The sequence below is a fragment of the Medicago sativa genome, chromosome 3, assembly GCF_051527215.1.
Source record: "Medicago sativa cultivar Bolivia chromosome 3, Bolivia_mono, whole genome shotgun sequence".
Lineage (NCBI taxonomy): Eukaryota > Viridiplantae > Streptophyta > Magnoliopsida > Fabales > Fabaceae > Medicago > Medicago sativa.
Window position 1 is genome coordinate 9,731,908 of NC_140751.1, and position 20,356 is coordinate 9,752,263.

A 20,356-nucleotide genomic window follows, 5' to 3' on the forward strand; every position below is an offset into this window, starting at 1 on the left:
ATATTTTTGATTGAATACCAAATTCCTTCTTCACATTTTGGAAAATTTCTTCATTTCTATTTTTCCAAATTTCAAAACAAGTTACTATGAACTTAGTATTTGCCTCCTTTAAACCAAGCCTGACAATCCTACATGTAAAAATTGTTAAGATGGGTGGAAGAAACATACATCCACATAGACATTGCTCTAGGGCAATCCGTAGAGTATGCAGATCCCAAATAAACTTGGTGTGAGCACGACCAATCCCAAATCCATTTAAACCAACATGTTGTAATAAATGAGGCTACATTTTCTATTATTAAATTAAATTAAGAGAAATTATATTTGTATAACTATTTTTTGACAACTTTTGTGACAACTTTCTCTCTTATACTCGCATTATATTTTTACTTTCCCTATCTCTTATATTCACAATATATTTTATGGTTGTCCCAAAAGTTGTTATCTAAATAGTTGTTCAAATAACAATAACACATGTCTTAAATTAAACGCATACATTATTCCAAAATACTGGACGTATATATTTGTAATACACAAATAAACTATGAATCACATAAATAATATTATTGCATTTGCTTCCTTCAAAAAAACAATTATTACATTTGTTCTCTCATTATTGCTTAGGCAAAAGAGAACACCAGTTTATTCTCATTACATAATCAAAGAACATGATAGATGCAGAAAGTTAAATAAATTAATTGGGATATAAACCACATGTTTTGGGAAGCTACTTTGACCTATTGATCCTCTACAGAAGAAAATAAAAATAAGGACAAAGCACCCAAATTTCAACAGTTGAAGTGGAAATACTTCAGCCCTCTGGAACTCAAAATGCACAAAATCTATAAAATCGGCCAAACTATTCGACCAATATGTAACTAACCTTGTATTGCAATGAGCAACACAAAAAGCTTCCAATTTTATATTTCATTTGCAATTTGTGTAGTGGTCTCATCAGGATCAACACTTGTATGTTAAACGCATGAGTAACTATGTAGCACCGACACTTCAGATTGAAGGCGTGCATATAGCAATCTATTAACATCAGCTTTTTGAATTCAATTTCTCCAAGAGAATCTTGTTAAGTAGACCTGGATTTGCCTTGCCTGCATTTGGACAAACGTAAATAAAACAAAGATAATAAAAGGGAAAAAATAAAACTAACAATTGTTTCCAGTTCTAAAAGTTCATACCTAACCAGCAAAAAAACCTTGGAGTTTCGTTTTGCCTCCTCGGTATTGCTCAACCTGTTTCGGATTATCTACAATCACTTTGTCAACCATTTTTTCAATTTCAACAAGATTTGCTATCTGTCATTTCCAAATAATAATCAATAAAGTTGTTCAGAGTGGAGTTTGCATGTAGGAAGTGGTAACAAAATGAGGTCAAAGGAGGATTTCAACAGGCATTGATGTAACTAACATCACCACATCAAAATGTAAAAAACTATTAAGTTTGCATGTAAACTAGAAAGTTGATGCGGAATGCTGACTCAATTATATATAAACTGGTAAAAATTTCAATAATTGTTGATACTACTACTAACCTGAACCAAGTCATTTTTTTCAATGAGCTCCTTGACACTTCCACCCTTGGCTAATAGCTCAAATAGTATCTACAGAAACACAAACAAATTGTAAAAGTACAGAATGCAAAATAAGCCGATTATAACAAATGTATGATTGTTTTTCCTTCTTTTTAAATTCATGGAGACAAATATATGAAGCAGACGCAACACAACACAAGAGCCTGACCGCCATATAGTCTCATCATGGAAGACATAATTAAAGTCCAACAACAAACAAGGGAAGAACTGTTGAGAGAGGGAAGAGAAGCATATTTATGCTGAATGAATATAATAGATATAAAGAAAAAATATTTCTGAATGCTATATTTACATGTTACATTGAACCTAAGAAATAGTACTCCCTTCGTCCCACAGTGAATGACCCAGTTTGACTATGTGCACTATTCGCATGATATACTTTGACCATATATTTTTTACTAATATATAAAGACAAAGGGTAATATATAACATGTCGGAATTGTCTCGATGGACATTTTCAAAATATCAACTTTTTATATTTTTTATAATAGATAATTAAAAATATTAAAGGTCAAAATTGTGCAAGTCAGCCTGATAATTAGACATGACAGGTCAACATATTTTATAAAGCCCTTGGTCAACAAACACAACTAACTTCCACTGTATAGTTATGCACCACTCGTTAATGCCGAAGCAAACATTCCTCCTTTCCGATCTTTCCACTGATGGTTCCACCTTTAATGGAAGAAATCAACTCAGCTAACTCTTCAGGTGTAAGCATAATGTCATTTATGGTCAACTTTTCATATTTCATGAAGGCTGCAATATCGCTCATTATCCAGTTGGCAACCAGTTTTGCATCTGCACCTTTTGCAAGTGTAGCATCAAAAAATTCTGCAATCTAACGCATCCATTGAGAAAATAAAAAATCACGTCAGATTATGTGTAGTAATAAATATCATTTCTATTTACTTTTTATCTTTCCAATGAACTATACTTTATTGAGTTTCTCTTTCATTAAGATGTGCATCAGTTTTTATTTCTCTAGAAATACATTAGTTGGTTTGTTGTATCTTACGTGTTGAGCATCTTTTGACTAAATCCACAGAAATGCTCCAACAACATGTTCACTATCTCGAGCACGTTTACAAGTTTTGCATGAAAAACTTGTAAATCAATCTCAAGTTGTTTACCACCCTACAAACTAGAGTACTCAACTCATGAGTTACGTGGAACGATAAACTCTCACTCAAAAGAGATACTCCCACTACACAAGTGATCATCACTCACACTTGCATAGTCATGTGTATCACTATCATCACACTGGTACAAAATCTAGTATCGTTAAAAAAATAGCAGGTAACTCACGTTTTTATCATTTGCTAGGAAAAGAACATCTTGCATGCCTAATCCCATCTTTTCATATCTTCTACGTTTTTCTTCAGGAAGCTCCGGTAAAGAATTTTGAATACCATCTACATATTCTTGGGAAAGGATTACTGATGGAAAGGTCTGGTTCTGGAAAATATCGATAATCAGCAAGCCCTTCCTTTTTTCTCATTGTAATAGTTCTCTAAACAGAATATTATGTAAGAAAATAAGTATGAGGGTAGAGAAAGCAACCTTGTAGCTGCTAAAATACCTAGAAGGAAAACAAGAAAATCACAATATAGTACTAGCCTGATAGCCTTCTTCCCAGAGTCGAGTTTCCTGTACTATCTGATCTTCTTGACCTTGACAGTGAAGTTGCACTTGCCTTGAAATTTCAAAATCAATAGCTCTGCTCATTGATGCAAATGAGTTCAAATTTTTCACTTCAACCTGCCAGAACAATAATTGATCATAATAGCTCCTATTTGTCAATATTACATTGCAACATAAAGCTCGAACAATATCATTTTTACAGAAGACATAGCTAGTACCTTTGTCCCAAACTTTAACTGCCCAATGGCCGTACTGATACGTTTACATCGCAACGAAGAGAACCTTCTTGCATGTTGCCATTGCTCACTCCCAAATACCTAACCAACCTCTGTAATTCTGCTGCATATTCTGCGGCTTCAATACCATTTCTCATGCCAGGCTCAGAAACTATCTCTAGCAAAGGTACCCCTGTCCTATTTAGATCAACCTGTGAAAAAATACCATAAAATTTAATATACTTGTATCTAGAATTTTTTTGTAGTCACAATTCACTTTTACTACAAGCAATCATGTTATTTTTGAAGGTACAAGCAATCATGTTGTTGAATTGAAGTTATAATATGCATGTATCTAACAAAATATACAATTATTTAAATTTCACTATTTGATTTTTCTAATTACTGATTATATTTAATGAAGGTAAGCACCACTAGGATATGAGTGTGTGTGCACGCGTTCGAACCCCTGACACCCCTTCCCCCTTGCCGTTTATTTGTGTATGTGTTGGCGATTAGGCCAATAGAAAGGAAAAAAAAATCTAATATTATAGAAGGCAAATTCCAAACTGGCAATTTCTCGTTCATGAAATCTAGTGGACGTACTACCGAGATTTTGTTTCCTTGTAGGGTTAAAATATGTAGTTTGCAATTTTCTTTAATCTTGTAATGCTTGTTGACCAAAAAACAAATATCAAAATGGTATATAACAATGAAACTTTTATTCTACAAAAATAGAAATATTATCCACACAAGATAAACCAATATGCATCACAACTGCACAAGATAAACCAAATGGTAATTACATAAACATAGTGCACTTAAGTTTGTGTTTCAAGAGTTTATTAAAGAAGGATCTGTGATTAAAATTTGTCATTACTGCTGATGTTAGTGCAGTAATCAAACCTATAATTACAGAGGTATCAATAAATTTTTCTGAACATAGTTGCTTCATTTTGAATAAATTGGATGAGTTTTGTCAAAGGACTCTAATGATAGTTCCAATCCAAAGACTAAACAAACAAAATGAACTATACCAGAACAGACAACATTGGGGATAGTAGGGCTTCCCTAATCGCTTCTTTTGGTGTTTTCTCTGGATATATTCTAACTCCGCAATAATAACATGTTAAATAACCAAATTGGTCCGCAACTTCACAAGGGAAATCATTCTTTTACATAGGATTGTATAGTTTTGGCTTGACAAAATGTTTTCTATATTAATTTCTTGATTTCATAATTAATTACGAAGTTATCAAAACAGATAACAAACTGGTTGGAGTCAAGTGGTTAACTAACTTCAGTTAAGGTCAAAACGATAAAGAATACACGAATTTGATCCTGATTGAAACAATTTCTTTACAAACTCTACTTACTTCTAGACGGAAGTTTGAAGTATCAAGGCCCCTTTGGTCAATAACAATTGCTAACAGAGGTACCTACAAATCACCCACCAAAGAGACTCTCACGCTGGCAGTGGGAGTTGAACTCACGTCTTTGCATGTAAGAGTCAACTCCTTACCAACTGAGCCAACTTTTGTTGGCACATTAACCATAATGTTAAAGGACACCAAATTAGATAAGAAAAACAAATAGCAAGAGAAAACCAAAGTTAAACAAGTGTACGTTTGGTTCTGCTGTTACAAGAATTGATTATGTAATTGATTCTGGCTAAAAGTGAGTTGAAGGTAAAGTGATTTTTATTCGGATACATGTAAAAGTGAGTTGAACAAGTATATTTTAAAAATCAATTTTAGAATCAAAAGCTACAATCGTCATAGCTTCAAGTAGAATCAATTATGGAGGCAAAATCAATTCTACTCGAAAGCAACCTAACATGTCATAATCAAGTTGTCCCCTCTAAAAGTGGAACCAAACATAACCTAAATACCAAAACCTAGAACCAATGAGAAGAAAGAAACCAACTAACCTGAGAGTAATTTCCGTTTTCGGTATGCAATAGCTTCCCATCATCCTCTTCCATATGAACCCTGGTAATCCCAAACCTCTTATGCCCCCACCAAACTCCACTGGAATATCAACATCAAGAAACCCGGAACTCGCAATGGGCACATCAAATTGCAAAATTTGATACCTTTAGGCAAATCAGGATAAAAATATTGTTTCCTATCAAACTTAGAATTGAACGCTAATTCGCAATTAAGAGCAAGTCCTAATTTAACAGCAAACTCAATAACCTTATTGTTTATAACAGGTAAAGCACCAGGTAACCCCATACAAACCGGACAAATGCTGGTATTTGGAAAAGAGCCGTAATTGTAGGGACAGTTACAAAAGGCTTTGGTGTGTGTGAAGAGTTGCACGTGTGTTTCAATGCCGATTATTGGTTCGTAGTCTTTTGGGAGATTGTTAAGTTTTTTTGATTGTGTACTGGTTGAATGTTTGGGTTGTGTTTGTGTTTGTGTTTGGGATTGGGATTGTGTGGCTTTTGTTGTTGTGGAATGGAAAAAGTGATTTTGTAGTGTGAGGATTGTGGTTGGGTAGAGTGGAAATGGGTGAAGTTTGAATGTTCTGCCAAGGCCGGTCCCAAGCCCGGGTAAAATGGAGAGGGTTGTGTTAGGCCTCGACAGCCAACGTAAAACTTTGTCGAATCTCTATGACATGGACCAAATACGAAATAGTGTGAATGCTAGGTCGTTGCCCGGAAGCAACGCGCTGTATGGCTCGAGTACAGTGTCAAATGAGCAAGGGCCGCTGCATCGCCGCCTGGATGTAGTGAAAAATAAGCAAGGGTTCCCACATCTTCGTGAACGGGTGCGGGTAAAGAAGCTAGTTCATGAGAGTAGGATTCGTTTTGGAACTAGATATCTTGGGTCCATAGTACAAAATGACGGAGAAATAGAAGCTGATGTACATCATCGTATTCAAGCTGGGTGGTTGAAATGGAGAAGAGCCTCAGGTGTTTTGTGCGATAAGAAAGTACCACTTAAGCTGAAAGGAAAGTTCTATCGGACAGCAGTCAGACCGGCAATGTTGTATGGTACGGAGTGTTGGGCGGTTAAGAGCCAACACGAGAGTAAAGTAAGCGTAGCGGAGATGAGGATGTTGCGTTGGATGAGTGGTAAGACTAGACATGATAGGATTAGGAATGACATCATTAGAGAGAGAGTGGGGGTAGCACCTATAGTAGAAAAGTTGGTAGAAAATAGGCTTAGATGGTTTGGACATGTAGAGAGAAGACCCGTAGACGCCGTGGTAAGAAGAGTAGATCAAATGGAGGAGAGTCAGGCTAAAAGAGGTAGAGGAAGACCTAAGAAAACTATTAGAGAAACCATTAGAAAAGATTTAGAGGTCAATGAGTTGGATCCAAATATGGTCTTTGATAGAACATTATGGCGGCATTTGATCCATGTAGCCGACCCCACTTAGTGGGATAAGGCGTTGTTGTTGTTGTTGTTGTTGACATGAATGAAGGAATGAAGTAATTAAAGAACGTTAAAAATGAATGTTCACTATGCAGTTTCTGGTTGCATAATCTATAAAAACCCAAAATTGAAAAAGTGTTTATGGAAAATGCAACTCTGAACAAGTTTGCTGAATGCACTTCCTGCGTCACCGTTGCAAGCTATTCCGTCTGTCATAGACATTAGATATTAGTGTGGCTAAAATATGAAAGAAACTAGGAACTAAATTATACTAAAAATAAGAAGGGTCTTGCTAACAAGTGCCCTAAGGGCATTGTTTAAGAAACCACAAAAAGAAATTTTGTATTGAAAATACAAGTCAAACAATGTAAAAGTCATAACTGCACAATTTTCAATGCAAAAATTACTACTTTTGGATGCTTAAACAATGCGTAAGGGCACTTGTTAGCATTTAATAAATAACATTGTTTGATGCAATACATTTAGAGTGAAAATCGTCTACCATTCATTTGTTGAATGGTAAGCACAATTGGTTGACCATTCAGAAATATCTTGAAGATATTGTTACATAAGCGAAGTGTTTCAAAAAAACTGAATTTTCATCACTAGCATTTCAAGCATCAGTTTGATACAATATACTTGAAAATAGAGAAAACTCTAACAGGTAGAAAAATGTACAAAACGCACTTGGTAGTGTTAGTGGTTTCCTGTTAAATTGAAATTCATAATTGTTTCGTTTCATACTAACTACTAGTACATTGTAACACACGATTGAAGCACATGAACAAGCACAGATTGAATTCCGTGACTTGCAAAATGAGGACATGAAATTGGGGAAATGAAAACTGAATGGATTAACAACAAGCATGAAAATTGGAAAAGTAAGGAAGGAGAATCGAATGGCTTACCTGAGGCAGCGGCGAGGAGCCGAGATTTCTGTCTAGAGAGACGAGAAGAGATGAGAGGCGTTGAGGGTGAAGCAAAGAAGACGAGTTTCTGGGTTTATCTTGTGAATCCGGATTTATGCCTTTGTGGCGCCAAAGCCAGAGTACCTTTCATTCCATGCATGTTGTTAGATTAGATCAATTTTATTTATGCGGGTAAAGATCTTTTTGTAACTCAGTCTGCAAAGACAATACTAAGAAGGGTCAGAATTCAAATCTCAAACACCCCATTTATTCAGTGAATTCTAATCATATGGTAATTGACAATAAAAAAATTGAGTTGTGGTTTTAGAAACTAACCAACTCAAAGAAAAACTTCAAGAGTAAAAGAAACATGAACTCAATGTATGTTAGATTCCACATTTGAAAAAGTCAAAATTGATTAGATGTATATAATTGATTTTGACATGTTTGATAGAGTAGAATTGATTCAACTTTTGTAAATTGTAGCTTCCGATTCTAGAATTGATTGTTCCATTCAATTCTTTGAACAAAAAAAAAAGATTGTTGCATTCAAATTTATCATTCAAGTCAATTTTACATAAATGTATCCAAATATAAATTTTCTAACCTTATACTACCTCCGGTCATTATTATAAGTAAATTTCAACTTTTTAGATTCATTCAATAAATGATGTATGTGGTCTATACTGTAGACCACATACATCATTTATTGAACGAACCTAAAAAGTCAAAATTTGCTTATAATAGTGACCGGAAGGAGTACTTAATTTTACTCAGAATCAATTCACTCTAAATCAATTTTTCTCATAGCATAACCAAATTACTATGGAATCTAAGTCGAATCATTACCAATTAAACCATCTTACAAACTCATTTTGGTTGATTTGATGGTGTTAGCATGGAACCTTATAGTGTGCTCCCATCAAGGTCTCTAGTTTGATTTCCGCCAATGCTAATTTTAGTGAGCTTGTTCATATAGAGTTGACTTTATATGCCCCCCTCCCCCACCCACAAATGAACAATGGATTAGACCCTTCAAATTATTCGGTCTTTAGATCAAATAATGAGTTAACAAAAAATAATTAAACCACCTTACATTGGTTAAAATAATGTGGGTTAATTAAGTAAATGGTTGTTATAATAGTAAAAAATTTGTTTTTAGCCACTACAAGAAAGTCGTACTTTTTTGTCTTTGTAAACTTTTCCTTTAACATTTTAACAAACTAAAACTGTTTAAAGAAAATTTTGTGGGAAGTAAAAATGTTAAAAAAAAAATTACAAAAACTAAAAAGATTGACAGAAATTTTTATAGATATTAAAAAATATAATTTTTGTTAAGAAATTAAAAACGAAATTATAAATATTTAAAAAATTATTTAAATTAACCAAAAAAAAACTGTAATAAAGAAGGCTATTTGTCTTGAAGTGAGTTTGATAGTAATAGGATGATGATCCACATCTCAAAAATGAGGTGTATTGCATATTCTTCTCATTTGTTTTTTAGTTAGGTGAATCATCCCAACTACCCAACCAAACAAACACACATAGGACATCAATAACAGCTTCAAGACACTTCCATATTTTTAATCATATTTTCCAATTTTGCTGGAAAGTCAGTACCAAACTAAATCTAGGCGGAGAAATATATGCAAAGTACAGTGAAGACTGAAGATGCATACTTTTCTTCCTCTTTCCACATTCATATTTATACCTCTTTTTCATCAATACACCCCCACCAACAACCTCAACACACAACACTTAACAACAACACTTGTGTCTTGTGTTATTGTTGTTAATTGTCAACAATATTAACAATGGAAACATTTTCTTTAGATCAGTACAAATCCTTGTCCTTTCTTGGTTCTTTTTCTTCAAATCCAAGAAAAAACTGTTTTTTTGCATCAAAGATGAAGAATTGGACAAAACCCATTTCTCAGATTACTTGTTGTTCTACAATGGAACAAGCGTTACGACCAAAACCAAAACAGAAAATTGGGTTTGAGGAAAAAGAGAAAGAATTTGTTCCTGATTTGGATGAAACCCAGATGATAAAAAAGAGATCTTTATCACCTTCTGGTCTATGTGCTCAGATAGAGAAATTGGTTTTGTGTAATAAGTTTATGGAGGCAATGGAATTGTTTGAAATGTTGGAGCTTGAATATGCTGAATCTTATGTTGGTGCTAGTACTTATGATGCTTTGATAAGTGCTTGTATTCGTTTGAGATCGATCAGAGGTGTTAAAAGGGTGTTTAATTATATGAAAAATAGTGGGTTTGAGCTTGATTTGTATATGATGAATAGGGTTTTGTATATGCATGCGAAATGTAATCTTATGCGCGATGCGCGTATGTTGTTTGATGATATGCCTGAGAGAGATTCTAGTTCTTGGATGACGATGATTGGTGGGCTTGTGGATTCGAGGAATTACTCTGAGGCTTTTGAGTTGTTTTTGTGTATGTGGGAAGAGTTTAATAATGGGAAGTCTCGCACTTTCGCGGCCATGGTTCGTGCATCGGCTGGGTTGGATTGTATTGAGGTGGGAAGGCAAATTCATACTTGTATTTTGAAAAAAGTGATGAATGGAGATCCAGATATAGATTGTGCATTGATTGACATGTATAGCAAGTGTGGTAACATTGAAGATGCTCGGTGTGTTTTTGATCAAATGCCGCAGAAGACGACTGTTGGATGGAACACCATTATTGCTGGCTATGCTTTTCGTGGATATAGTGAGGAAGCTCTTGGTATATACTACGAGATGCGTGATAGTGGTGCTAAAATTGATCATTTCACTATTTCAATAGTGATAACAATTTGTGCGAGATTGGCGTCATTAGAACACGCGAAGCAAGCTCATGCTGCATTAGTTCGTCATGGTTTTGGCACAGATTTGGTGGCGAACTCGGCGCTTGTTGACTTCTACAGCAAATGGGGAAGGATGGAAGATGCTCGACATGTTTTCGACAAGATGCACCAGAAGAATGTCATATCTTGGAATGCATTGATTGCTGGATATGGTCATCATGGTCAGGGAGAAGAGGCAATAGAAATGTTTGAGAAAATGCTTCAAGAAAATATGTCTCCCAACCATGTCACTTTTCTTGCTGTCTTATCTTCCTGTAGCTATTCAGGATTATCAGAAAGAGGTTGGGAGATTTTTCAGTCAATGAGTCGAGATCACAACATTAAGCCTCGAGCAATGCACTATGCGTGTATGATTGAACTATTAGGTCGAGAGGGCTTATTAGATGAGGCTGTCTCACTAATAAGAAATGCTCCTTTCCCTCCAACCCTAAATATGTGGGCAGCATTGTTGACAGCATGCAGAATGCATGAGAATTTAGAGCTTGGGAAGTTTGCAGCCGAAAAGCTTTATGGTATGGAGCCTGAAAAGTTGTGTAATTATGTTGTGCTTCTAAATATATATAACAGTTCTGGCAAATTGAAGGAAGCTGCTGGTGTCTTACAAACCTTAAAGAGAAAGGGTTTAAGAATGCTTCTGCCATGTACCTGGATCGAAGTCAATAAACAACCGTATGCTTTTCTTTGTGGAGACAAATCTCACAAGCAAACGAAAAAAATATACAAAAAAGTAGACAACTTGATGGTGGAGATATCAAAACATGGTTATGTTGTGGAGAAAGAAACATTGCTCCCTGATGTGGACGAAGAGGAACAACGCGCTATAAAGTATCATAGCGAAAAGCTTGCAATAGCTTTTGGTATCATCAACACTCCAGATTGGTTACCTTTGCAAATTACGCAGAGCCATCGTGTGTGCGGTGACTGTCATAATGCGATCAAACTTATAACCTTGGTTACAGGACGAGAAATTGTGTTAAGAGATGCTAGTAGATTTCACCATTTTAAAAACGGGAGTTGTTCTTGTGGCAATTATTGGTGATGACAGAATTGTGTCATTCAGGCCATAGATTCCTTTTGCTCTCAAACTTAGTCCTACTTTTTTGAGCAGGATAAAATACTACAATGCACTTTGTATTGTTTTGCTTTTTGATACTATTTTTTTTTTGGCTGAGGAATAGGATGAAGATACAAAAAAAATGCATTGATGGATCGAAAAGATTTAATAAATACAATGAATGGATTAAGTTTTCAATTTTCTCGCTGGTTTATTTAAATTTGATTTATCTCTTTTTTGCTTATGTTACTTTTGTTGGGATGCATGATACTGATAGCTATTTTTTATGTCATTATTCTAGGTCAATGTTTACTTTTTAAAATTGCAATTATTGCCCGTCTCATTTTTTTTATGGCTTATTTCTACGGCATAGCTTACAAGGTTATTTGTCTGTATTTGTATATCTATTTGTATATGTATATGTTTCTGTATCTATATAAATATCATTTTAGCCTCAGATACTGAGCTGTCAAATTATGGTGCTTTGTATTGGTTTGGATTGAGGCTTTGCTGGCCGGGCATTTTCTCCCAAAGAAATCCCATTAAAAAATTGCAGCCATTTATACTGCAATCTGTTGCAATTTGACACAGCATTTGATATGTCAGCTTTTGCTACTTCAGACATTCATATGGCGCTGGTGATCTTTCTTTTAAGAAGACATGCATTTGAAAGCTTTGGAGATGTGTTTGAGGGTGAGCTCAGCTTCTTTATTGTAGTTATACATGGTTTGATTTCAGTTCGCTGCTACCTTTGTTTTTAAGGGGAAGACAAGTTTTGTTCTATTTTTACTGCTATGTGTTAGATCTTCTGCTGGATTGCTATAGTTTTTAAAATTATTCATTCATCCTATGTTTGTATTTGATTTATTATTATTATTTTGTTTTCAAAGTAGGCACAAAGCAAGTAGAATATGAGCTGGAAGCACCTCATCTTCAGTGTTGTCAAATAGCGGCTTCCGCATTATACTATTTAGTACAAAGTGCTGTCAAATAGGGACTATTGCGGCGTTATAGCCCTGCAACGTAGAGGAGTTTGAACAAACAACTATTTTCCATAATTCTCAATTGACAACACTGCTCATATTGTATGGTAGGATGTTGAATGCATATATGAAAAGTAGCACATTAATGGAGTTCATAACTTCACCACTTCTTGAGTGAAAGTTTCCCCCTGTCCTGATATTCCAATCAACAGATGATGAGAACTTCGTCATCTCATATTCTACCAGCAATAGCTCCACCAGGTCATGTTGTTCGATGATTGATGAGGATTAAAGTAAAGAAATAAGTAATTATAAAGTGTTGATCACAAATTGTTAACGTAAGTCCATCAAGTTCAAGTATGAACTTTTTAGTTTGCTTGAGCTGCCTTTTGAAATCTTCTCGTGAAATCATATATATGCTGTTGGTAGAGACAGACATCAGACATGTTACACTACAATGTATGAAGCATAAACTTGCAGTGTTTGGAAAGAGATGTCAACTATTTGGTTATATTTGATGTCTCCACAAAGGTGAAAAGTTACATGTAGTAGTTAAGCCACAAAAAGTTGCCATTTCCAAAACTTGCTTTTCATATTCACTGAGAATATCATTACTATTGGTATTTATTTCTGGATGAGTAAGTATTGATGTCAGGCAATGTGCCAGAATTATTTGTGTGAATGTTGTTTCTTATTTTTTCGGTATTTATGTGGCTGCAATTTCGCAGAGATGGTGACTGGTGATATCATTTAGATGGTGCTTTTGAATTTGCAGCATGTTTGGTTTTGCTTCCATTCCAACTTTTTAGCGTCCCAATGCAATATTGCCCTGTTTTTAGAAGCTATGAAGCTATAAAATGAAGTTTCTATCTCATGGCTCCCATGCACATGCTTAATCTTGTTACTCCTTTCACCACAATGTACAAGCTCATTGACATGTTAACATTAATAATAATTTTAGAAAATAAATTAATTGAATAAACTCATGTGTTGGTGTCGTGCCAGACTCCATAAACGATTTCGTTTAAAAGTGTCGGCGATATAAAGCAATCAAGTTAACGCCTTAATACGATAACAATACATAGAGCAGGAAAATTGAAAAATAGAAATAATGATATATACTTTCAGCAGGATTAGTTTTTTTTTTTTTTGGTCAAGTGCAAGATCAATTATTTTATTCGGTTGTTTCCTACGATATTAAAGAGTTGCAGACCGTGTTAGATGTGCTACATGAATAAGATCATGATAGTTGTATTATGACCTAATTGCACTTTTCACCCCCAAGTTTAGAATGAGTAATTTTGACCCTCAAATTTACCCCAATTTGCACTAACTAGTCCCCATATGCACATTTTAACGACTAAAAAACACGGACACAACTAATTTTAACGAAGTGACATCTTCATGTGATCACTACCGTGGAAGTTAACATTTAAATTTTTTTTTTTTTTGAGGAAATCATGTGATCGCTCTATCCAATGTTCTCTCTTCCTCCTTCCACCTTCGGATCAAACCTCAGTTCTTTTTCACCCTTACCATCCCAAAACTGATGGATTCACTTTTTTTGGGTGTGCACTTGATGTAAAAACTGAACAAAGCATGGCTAATATTAGACCACATGAAATGAAGCTTTTGCAAAAAGCAAATTACAACGCAAAAAATGAAAGAACAACAACTCATAACATAAGCAAAAGAGTAGAACACAACAAGACAAGCATAAATACAAACCAATAATAACAATTATGGAAAGGAAAGAAAAAACAAAAAGCACTACTGGATTAGGAAGTATCGGTTGTCAGAAGCTTTCAATATATTACAGTGAAGAACTACCGGTGCTGTTGACGAATAAAGGTGAACACTCAACTGTGACACCGCGCAGCAGTGAAAAGGTTTCCCATGACTTGGTAATCCTACAACATGAATTGGAAATCGGAACCCTAGAAGATGGTTATCATGGGCTATATATAAAAATAAAATAACATGCATTATGCCATAGTTTATAGTTCACAATACTAATATTGATACCAATTACTAATTATCAAGTTACATGGACATAATAAAACACACAAATGGGCTAGATTGCTTCAACCAGAATCTCAATAACTTCTCTGGCTGGAAGTGTTTTATTTAAAAGATTGTGCAACTCAATCAAGATAAACCTTGAGATCAATCCCATTATCAATAAGTGATTGAACTACAGCTCTGATTTTCCCTTCAAACTTATCCCGTTCCCTTGGAGTATAAGAAGCAGTGTAAACATCAGCTTCCATCGCTCGTTCCGCTAAAATCCTACCAATGGCTATGCATGCTGGTATGTCTGACCGAGATCTAAGAACAGCTTTAATGTCCTTGGAGTTGGTACCTGCAACGGCAACCTGTTTGCTTGTCACTCTATGAGTTAGAGAAGCTGATACGAACCGTTTTGAGATAAATACGTCAAGTGTAAAAGGCTCCATGTAGGCAACTGTTCTTTGTTTGAATGAAATATGCTTGTTTGGATTCTTCGATTTTTTCCCTTTTTGGTATGTATAAGGTCGGCTGTTGTCATCATCAACGAAATCCTCTACTCCAAAAAAGCTTCTAGGTGCCATATGTGCCTGCATAAAAGAAATGCACGGCAAATGAGTATCAATACTTCATAAACGATTTCACCTCAAACTAAAATATCATGTTTACTGATACTCCATATATCTTCAATTGAGCTATTGAACATCAATCTGGTAAAAGTTTAAGTGAATTTGGTCCCAAGAAACTCACCAAGACCAAATGTCAACTTTAATTTCAACATCAATTCGGCAAAACACACATTGACTCTTGTATGAATAACTTAACACATAGACAACAACAAATTAGGTGTTACAAAGGGCCACCTATCCTATTGAAATACATTATTTTGTGACGAACAATATTTGATAGAAGAGTGTAAGTAGGATCATCTAATCCACAAAGCAATAGATTTGCAAACAAAAGGTGGGTCTAATGATGATGGCAATTATAAGGGAAAGTGATATCATTTTGAACTAAATTTAAAGGGATTCCCATATTTAAATCATAAAAACTTGGCGAAGATGGACCACAAATATACTTCATCAGATTGTATACTCAAAACAATTCTCTTTGGAGTGTAGGAATAACAGTTTTGTCAAGAAGGGATTCCCATATTTAAATCATAAAATCTTGGCGAAGATGGACCACAAATATACTTCAACAGATTGTATACTCAAAGTAGTTGTAACTTGTAAGGCTCTTGATAAGACTGCAACAAATATATGAAAAATCACTTAACTTGAGAGTCCACACTTCAAATAGGAGTCCCAGTATGAAAAACACAGTATTTGTGCATGCTGATAAATCAACAAAAACAGCTTTTTAATTTGAAAATTGAGATATTTTATTATATTTTCGAGAAGTTTGCCTAAAATATACAAGTTTTATGTAGCAACATATGTAATAAATCTGTCATCTTCATTGTTATAGAGAAGCAAGAAGTGTTTCTCCTCCAATGCAAATTGCAAAAACACAAGTTGGATGGGGGACAAGATAACTTCATAGAAAGAAATTCTTGAAACAGAAAATATTTCAAAGCAAGGTCAAACAACAAACAAGCACTAATTCTTTTCTATTGTTGTAAAAAAAAAAAAACTACTCGGTAAAAATTACAAAAAAAAAAATCTGAAACGGGCCTTTGGCACAATGGCATAATCATAGAACGCAGATATAATGCGTAACTCACCAAAACAATGAATTCTTTCTGCAATCCTTTTAAAGCTAAAATATAATATGCACAGAACATTGAACACAGATCTTCCTAAAATATTTCAAAACTAATCACCTTCGCAGTAATTAAAAAGGGAAGAAAAAACTGTGAAATGACCAGTCTTAAGATTTGTCACAAAATAGCAAATAATGTGTAATCATCAAACACTCAAAAGCCTACGAATATTATTTTAATTACAAAAATTCGTCAAATCAAGAAGCCAGTTTAACATTGTCCAAATTTATAAGCTTTTGGGATTTCCTACCTTGTTCTAATACTCTGCATTTGATTCCCCGATTTATCTATGAAATGAATTATTTTAATCAACAGCTTTATGGCTATCATACTAGAGCCGTCAAAATGAGTTGTGGCCCGTGAGCCAACCCACACGTGAGTTGGATTGCAAAACTCATAGGTCGCCAATGGACCGCAGTGAGCTGGCCCTCCAAATCTGTAGGGCGAGATGGCTTACTCCTAGGTCGAGCAGGCGTAAACCATCCATTTACATTTTTTATTTTTTTTATAAAACATTTTAGTGTATAGTTATTTGTCTAGTATTATTTAACTTATTTTGTTTTCCGCTGCACAATACATTAAAACCCCTTTGCATTTTTTGATAGAGAAATAGTGAAAAATGTAATTTTCTTAATTTTCCAATATTCTACTGTACTTCTTTCAGCACTTTCTAATTTTCTTGGAAAATTAGGCAAGCCAACCCACCAATATGAGGATGGCTCAAGCTGGATTGGTACATTCCTGGTTACTAGACCCTCCCTCAGTGGCAAGCCAACCACTCAACCAGCAACCCCTGGTGAGCCAACCCGTGTAGAAACAGAATGTTAATCACCATTTGTTTTCGACACTTAACATTATAGCCATAAACCTTTCACACCATGTGCCAGTGCTGTCAATTGCAGTTTGTTCAAATTTTGATACGGTACAATGCCATAGCACCGCTAAAGCCACTACTTGACGATGCTTTCTTCCAAATAGCATACCGCGGAACAACAGTAATTTTTTTTAAAATTCCGCAACCCTATTCGATATTTAACAACACTACCATATGTTGCAATCAAAGTCAGTGGCTTAAACCGAAAAGCAGCCAAATGCAACAATCCAGTAAACAGATAAATAAATAAAATAAAACAAGTTTTAAAAGATGAAATCGGAAACTTTACTTGTCCGTTGTGGAAACAACACGAAGGCACATAACTCCATGGCAAAACATTGTTTCCTTCACAAGCATACACATTGGTTCTGCAAATTCTTCCAATTGCTTGCTTCAACATGTTTCTCAGACAGAAACTAAAAGAACAAATCAATTCCTGTAAGAAGATGTAGTTAAATTAAGAGAACCCAAACAACAACTTTAGAGAGACCCATTTGAGAAAATTTGTGAAAAATGAATCTTTGAAGTGAGTTATGAAAGAAAAAGAGTGAAGGGTATAGAGAAATGATTGCTCCGGAGAAGGTGGAAATATCTATTAGAACATACCTTCTTCCCGGCGGCGACGTGATTCTGTTTGAGGCGGCTGACGAGTAACGCCGGCGGTGTTTCCCGGCGAGTTGAGTTTTTCCAGTGCAACTCCAATCGAGCTTAGGAATGGGATGATGGGTTTATTCAAAATAAATTTGGGCTTGGGATTGTAAATTACTATATTTACACCCCCAACAATTTATGCTGTAACATTATAATTGAATTTTAATTTTTACCTCAAAAAAATGATCCTCTCGAATTATATCAATATTCTAAAATAGTTTTCAAGACAATATTTTCGAACGAATTTTATGATAATAACCGTGAAGACGAATTTTTGCGGTGAAGATAAAAAAAAATGAAGTGTAAATATGACTTTTACGGTTGATAAAAACACATTGTTTTTTTTACTGCAACGATCTTAATTCATTTCATTAGTGTAAATACGGACACTATCTAAGAATGTGACTGTCTTAGCTAAAGTGTGACCAATATTATTTGTTTGGATTATAGCGTCATAATCTAAATGTTCATCTTCAAAGTTATGAAACTTAGACACTACATTCTTGGAATTCAATTTGAAGTCTACGTTCATAAGTTGCTACTCCCTACTCCAACGCATGTCAAATAACAGGCCAAGAGCTTCCCCTGTATCTACCTCCATAATTGGCGAAAAGCATTCCGAATTGGCAAGAACAAAGACGCCATTCTCATCCCTTAATGCATATGCAAACTTTATTTTGAGTGGAAGAAAAAGAAGCACCAAAATCGCTTAAGTCTATACCGCATTTGTACCATTATCATGCTTAGTCTATTTGTGTTTTGGTGCGGTTGTCCACTCGTTTAGTAAGTTGTTCGCTCGCTCCTAGGTAACCCACGTTGTGTCAGCCGTGTTGCGTCAAACTTTGTTATTTCTATGCTGCCAAATACTCCAGAGCAGTGACATAAAGGCTGCTCGATGTTGAGCAGGGGTCGCAGATACAATGTCCGAAACAATATTATGTTCTTGTCTTTGTATTTGGACAATGTCCCTCCTGTTAAAGAGTCGCCAAACTTTTGAGCCAAACGAAGTTGATTGAGAATGAAGTTCCTGCAAAGGAGCCACACAAAATTCTTGAATTTGGGTGAAAGTTTTGTTCTCCATATGAGATGCCTCACAAGTGGCTGGTTCCACATTTTAATATCAGTGTACATAAGGCTCGAATCAGTCCAGTGTTCGAACCCTTCAGCTGGAATCGGCATGTCCAAAATGGTGCCATCTGCCAACCATTTACTATGGTATATTCGTACCAGGCCCTATACTCCACCTATATACATCGCGAACAACAAATTTAGCACTCCAAATACTTCTCCGCACAAAGCTTGGATTGTGTCCCAGTTTTGAATTCAAGAAATCACTATGTGGAAAGTACTTTGCTTCGAGCAATTGAGTAGTAAGATTCGTCGGGTTAGAGAGTAATTTCCAAACTTGCTTTCCGATCATTGCAAAATACTATTTTGAAACATTACTACCGTAAAAGTGACCAGAATACACGCTTTATAGATCACAACTTTCTTGTTTCTTGTAAAGAGGTTTGTAATTATTATTATAATGCACACCCTCTATAATTACATTACCTAGTAAAGTTTTCTCACCCAAAACATTACTATTTAAATGTCATATTCTTATTTAATTAATGGTTTCATTATAAATTATGGAGGGCGTTGGAACTTGGAAGTATTGACATTGGAAATGAGATAAATTTTCAAGTGGTTGAGCTATGGATTCGCAGGTGGTGGTTAAGTGTTTGCAAAGTGATGTTGTTGGTGGCAGACATGGATGTGGGTTTGTCAGAAAAACTAGGAGGTGCTTTAAGATAATTGCAATGTTTGTATCCAACATTCAAGTTTATCAAGCTGCTAATATCTTCTCTGCATCGTTTCAATTTAAAGAATAATTTCTTTATTAGGAATCATTAGAGTGTTCTGAGAAAACTCGTTAGCAAAACCCATATAAAAAATATTTATAGCAACTACTCTTATAATAAAGTTTAACAAATTCAATACATAAGAAGAGCAAGTCTGTGACACCAGTACCATACCCCATATGATATAGGTAATAGGTCTACCTCATTTATAAACCCTCAAAAATTTAGAAGTAATAAAGTGAAACTTCTATTTTATTCTTTTTTTTTGTGGTGGTTGAAGTTTGAACCCTGACCTTGCATATAATATGTATTATCCCTAAACTTCTATTTTATTCTGTCATCAAGGGAAAATATTTTAGAAAAAACTAAATCACCTAGTTTTAAATTTATTAATCTACAATTAAAATCAAATTAATACAATTACATATTCATTCAAAATGAACTTAGTTTATACGGGTAAATGTTAATGTCATAGTCAACTCTTGCAACTTAGTTTATACGGATAATCAGAATTTTAAATTGCAGACAGCATTGATGTGGCTGCAATATTGAA

At 34.9% G+C, this 20,356-nt stretch overlaps 2 protein-coding genes and 1 pseudogene across 4 annotated transcripts; 1 reads left to right on the plus strand and 2 right to left on the minus strand.

The window, feature by feature from the left end:
• Positions 1–523: 523 nt before the first annotated feature.
• On the minus strand, positions 524–6,305 carry LOC146935540 (glutamyl-tRNA(Gln) amidotransferase subunit B, chloroplastic/mitochondrial-like; annotated as a pseudogene). The gene is made up of 9 exons (XR_015029961.1): positions 6,288–6,305; positions 5,396–6,080; positions 3,469–3,677; positions 3,227–3,367; positions 2,915–3,119; positions 2,226–2,447; positions 1,547–1,615; positions 1,166–1,310; positions 524–1,106 (listed from the first exon to the last, which is right to left on the minus strand). The product of XR_015029961.1 is annotated as a glutamyl-tRNA(Gln) amidotransferase subunit B, chloroplastic/mitochondrial-like (transcript).
• A 3,069-nt stretch (positions 6,306–9,374) lies between these two features.
• Positions 9,375–11,877, plus strand: EMB3141 (Pentatricopeptide repeat (PPR-like) superfamily protein). The gene has a single exon (XM_085750712.1). The coding sequence runs from the start codon at positions 9,574–9,576 to the stop codon at positions 11,662–11,664; it is 2,091 nt and encodes a 696-aa protein (XP_085606838.1). The 5' UTR covers positions 9,375–9,573; the 3' UTR covers positions 11,665–11,877.
• A 2,750-nt stretch (positions 11,878–14,627) lies between these two features.
• Positions 14,628–18,008, minus strand: LOC146935542 (Ribosomal L18p/L5e family protein). 2 transcript variants are annotated; one of them, XM_085750714.1, is made up of 3 exons: positions 17,915–18,008; positions 17,598–17,724; positions 14,628–15,259 (listed from the first exon to the last, which is right to left on the minus strand). In XM_085750714.1, exons 2-3 carry the CDS (start codon positions 17,706–17,708, stop codon positions 14,807–14,809), a joined length of 564 nt encoding a protein of 187 aa, XP_085606840.1. In that variant the 5' UTR covers positions 17,709–17,724; positions 17,915–18,008; the 3' UTR covers positions 14,628–14,806. The 2 variants fall into 2 exon arrangements, with proteins under 2 accessions (XP_085606840.1, XP_085606839.1); XM_085750713.1 differs by having other exon boundaries at positions 17,598–17,744.
• Positions 18,009–20,356: the final 2,348 nt, after the last annotated feature.

What these genes read in the sequence shown, in the direction of transcription:
- EMB3141 (XM_085750712.1), top strand. Translation starts at nt 9,574, where the DNA reads ATGGAAACATTTTCTTTAGATCAGTACAAATCCTTGTCCTTTCTTGGT.
- LOC146935542 (XM_085750714.1), bottom strand. Translation starts at nt 17,708, where the DNA reads ATGTTGAAGCAAGCAATTGGAAGAATTTGCAGAACCAATGTGTATGCT. An exon ending in GTTGTTTCCACAACGGACAA is followed by an intron (nt 15,260 to 17,597) that starts GTAAAGTTTCCG and finishes TCTTTTATGCAG; the next exon opens with GCACATATGGCACCTAGAAG.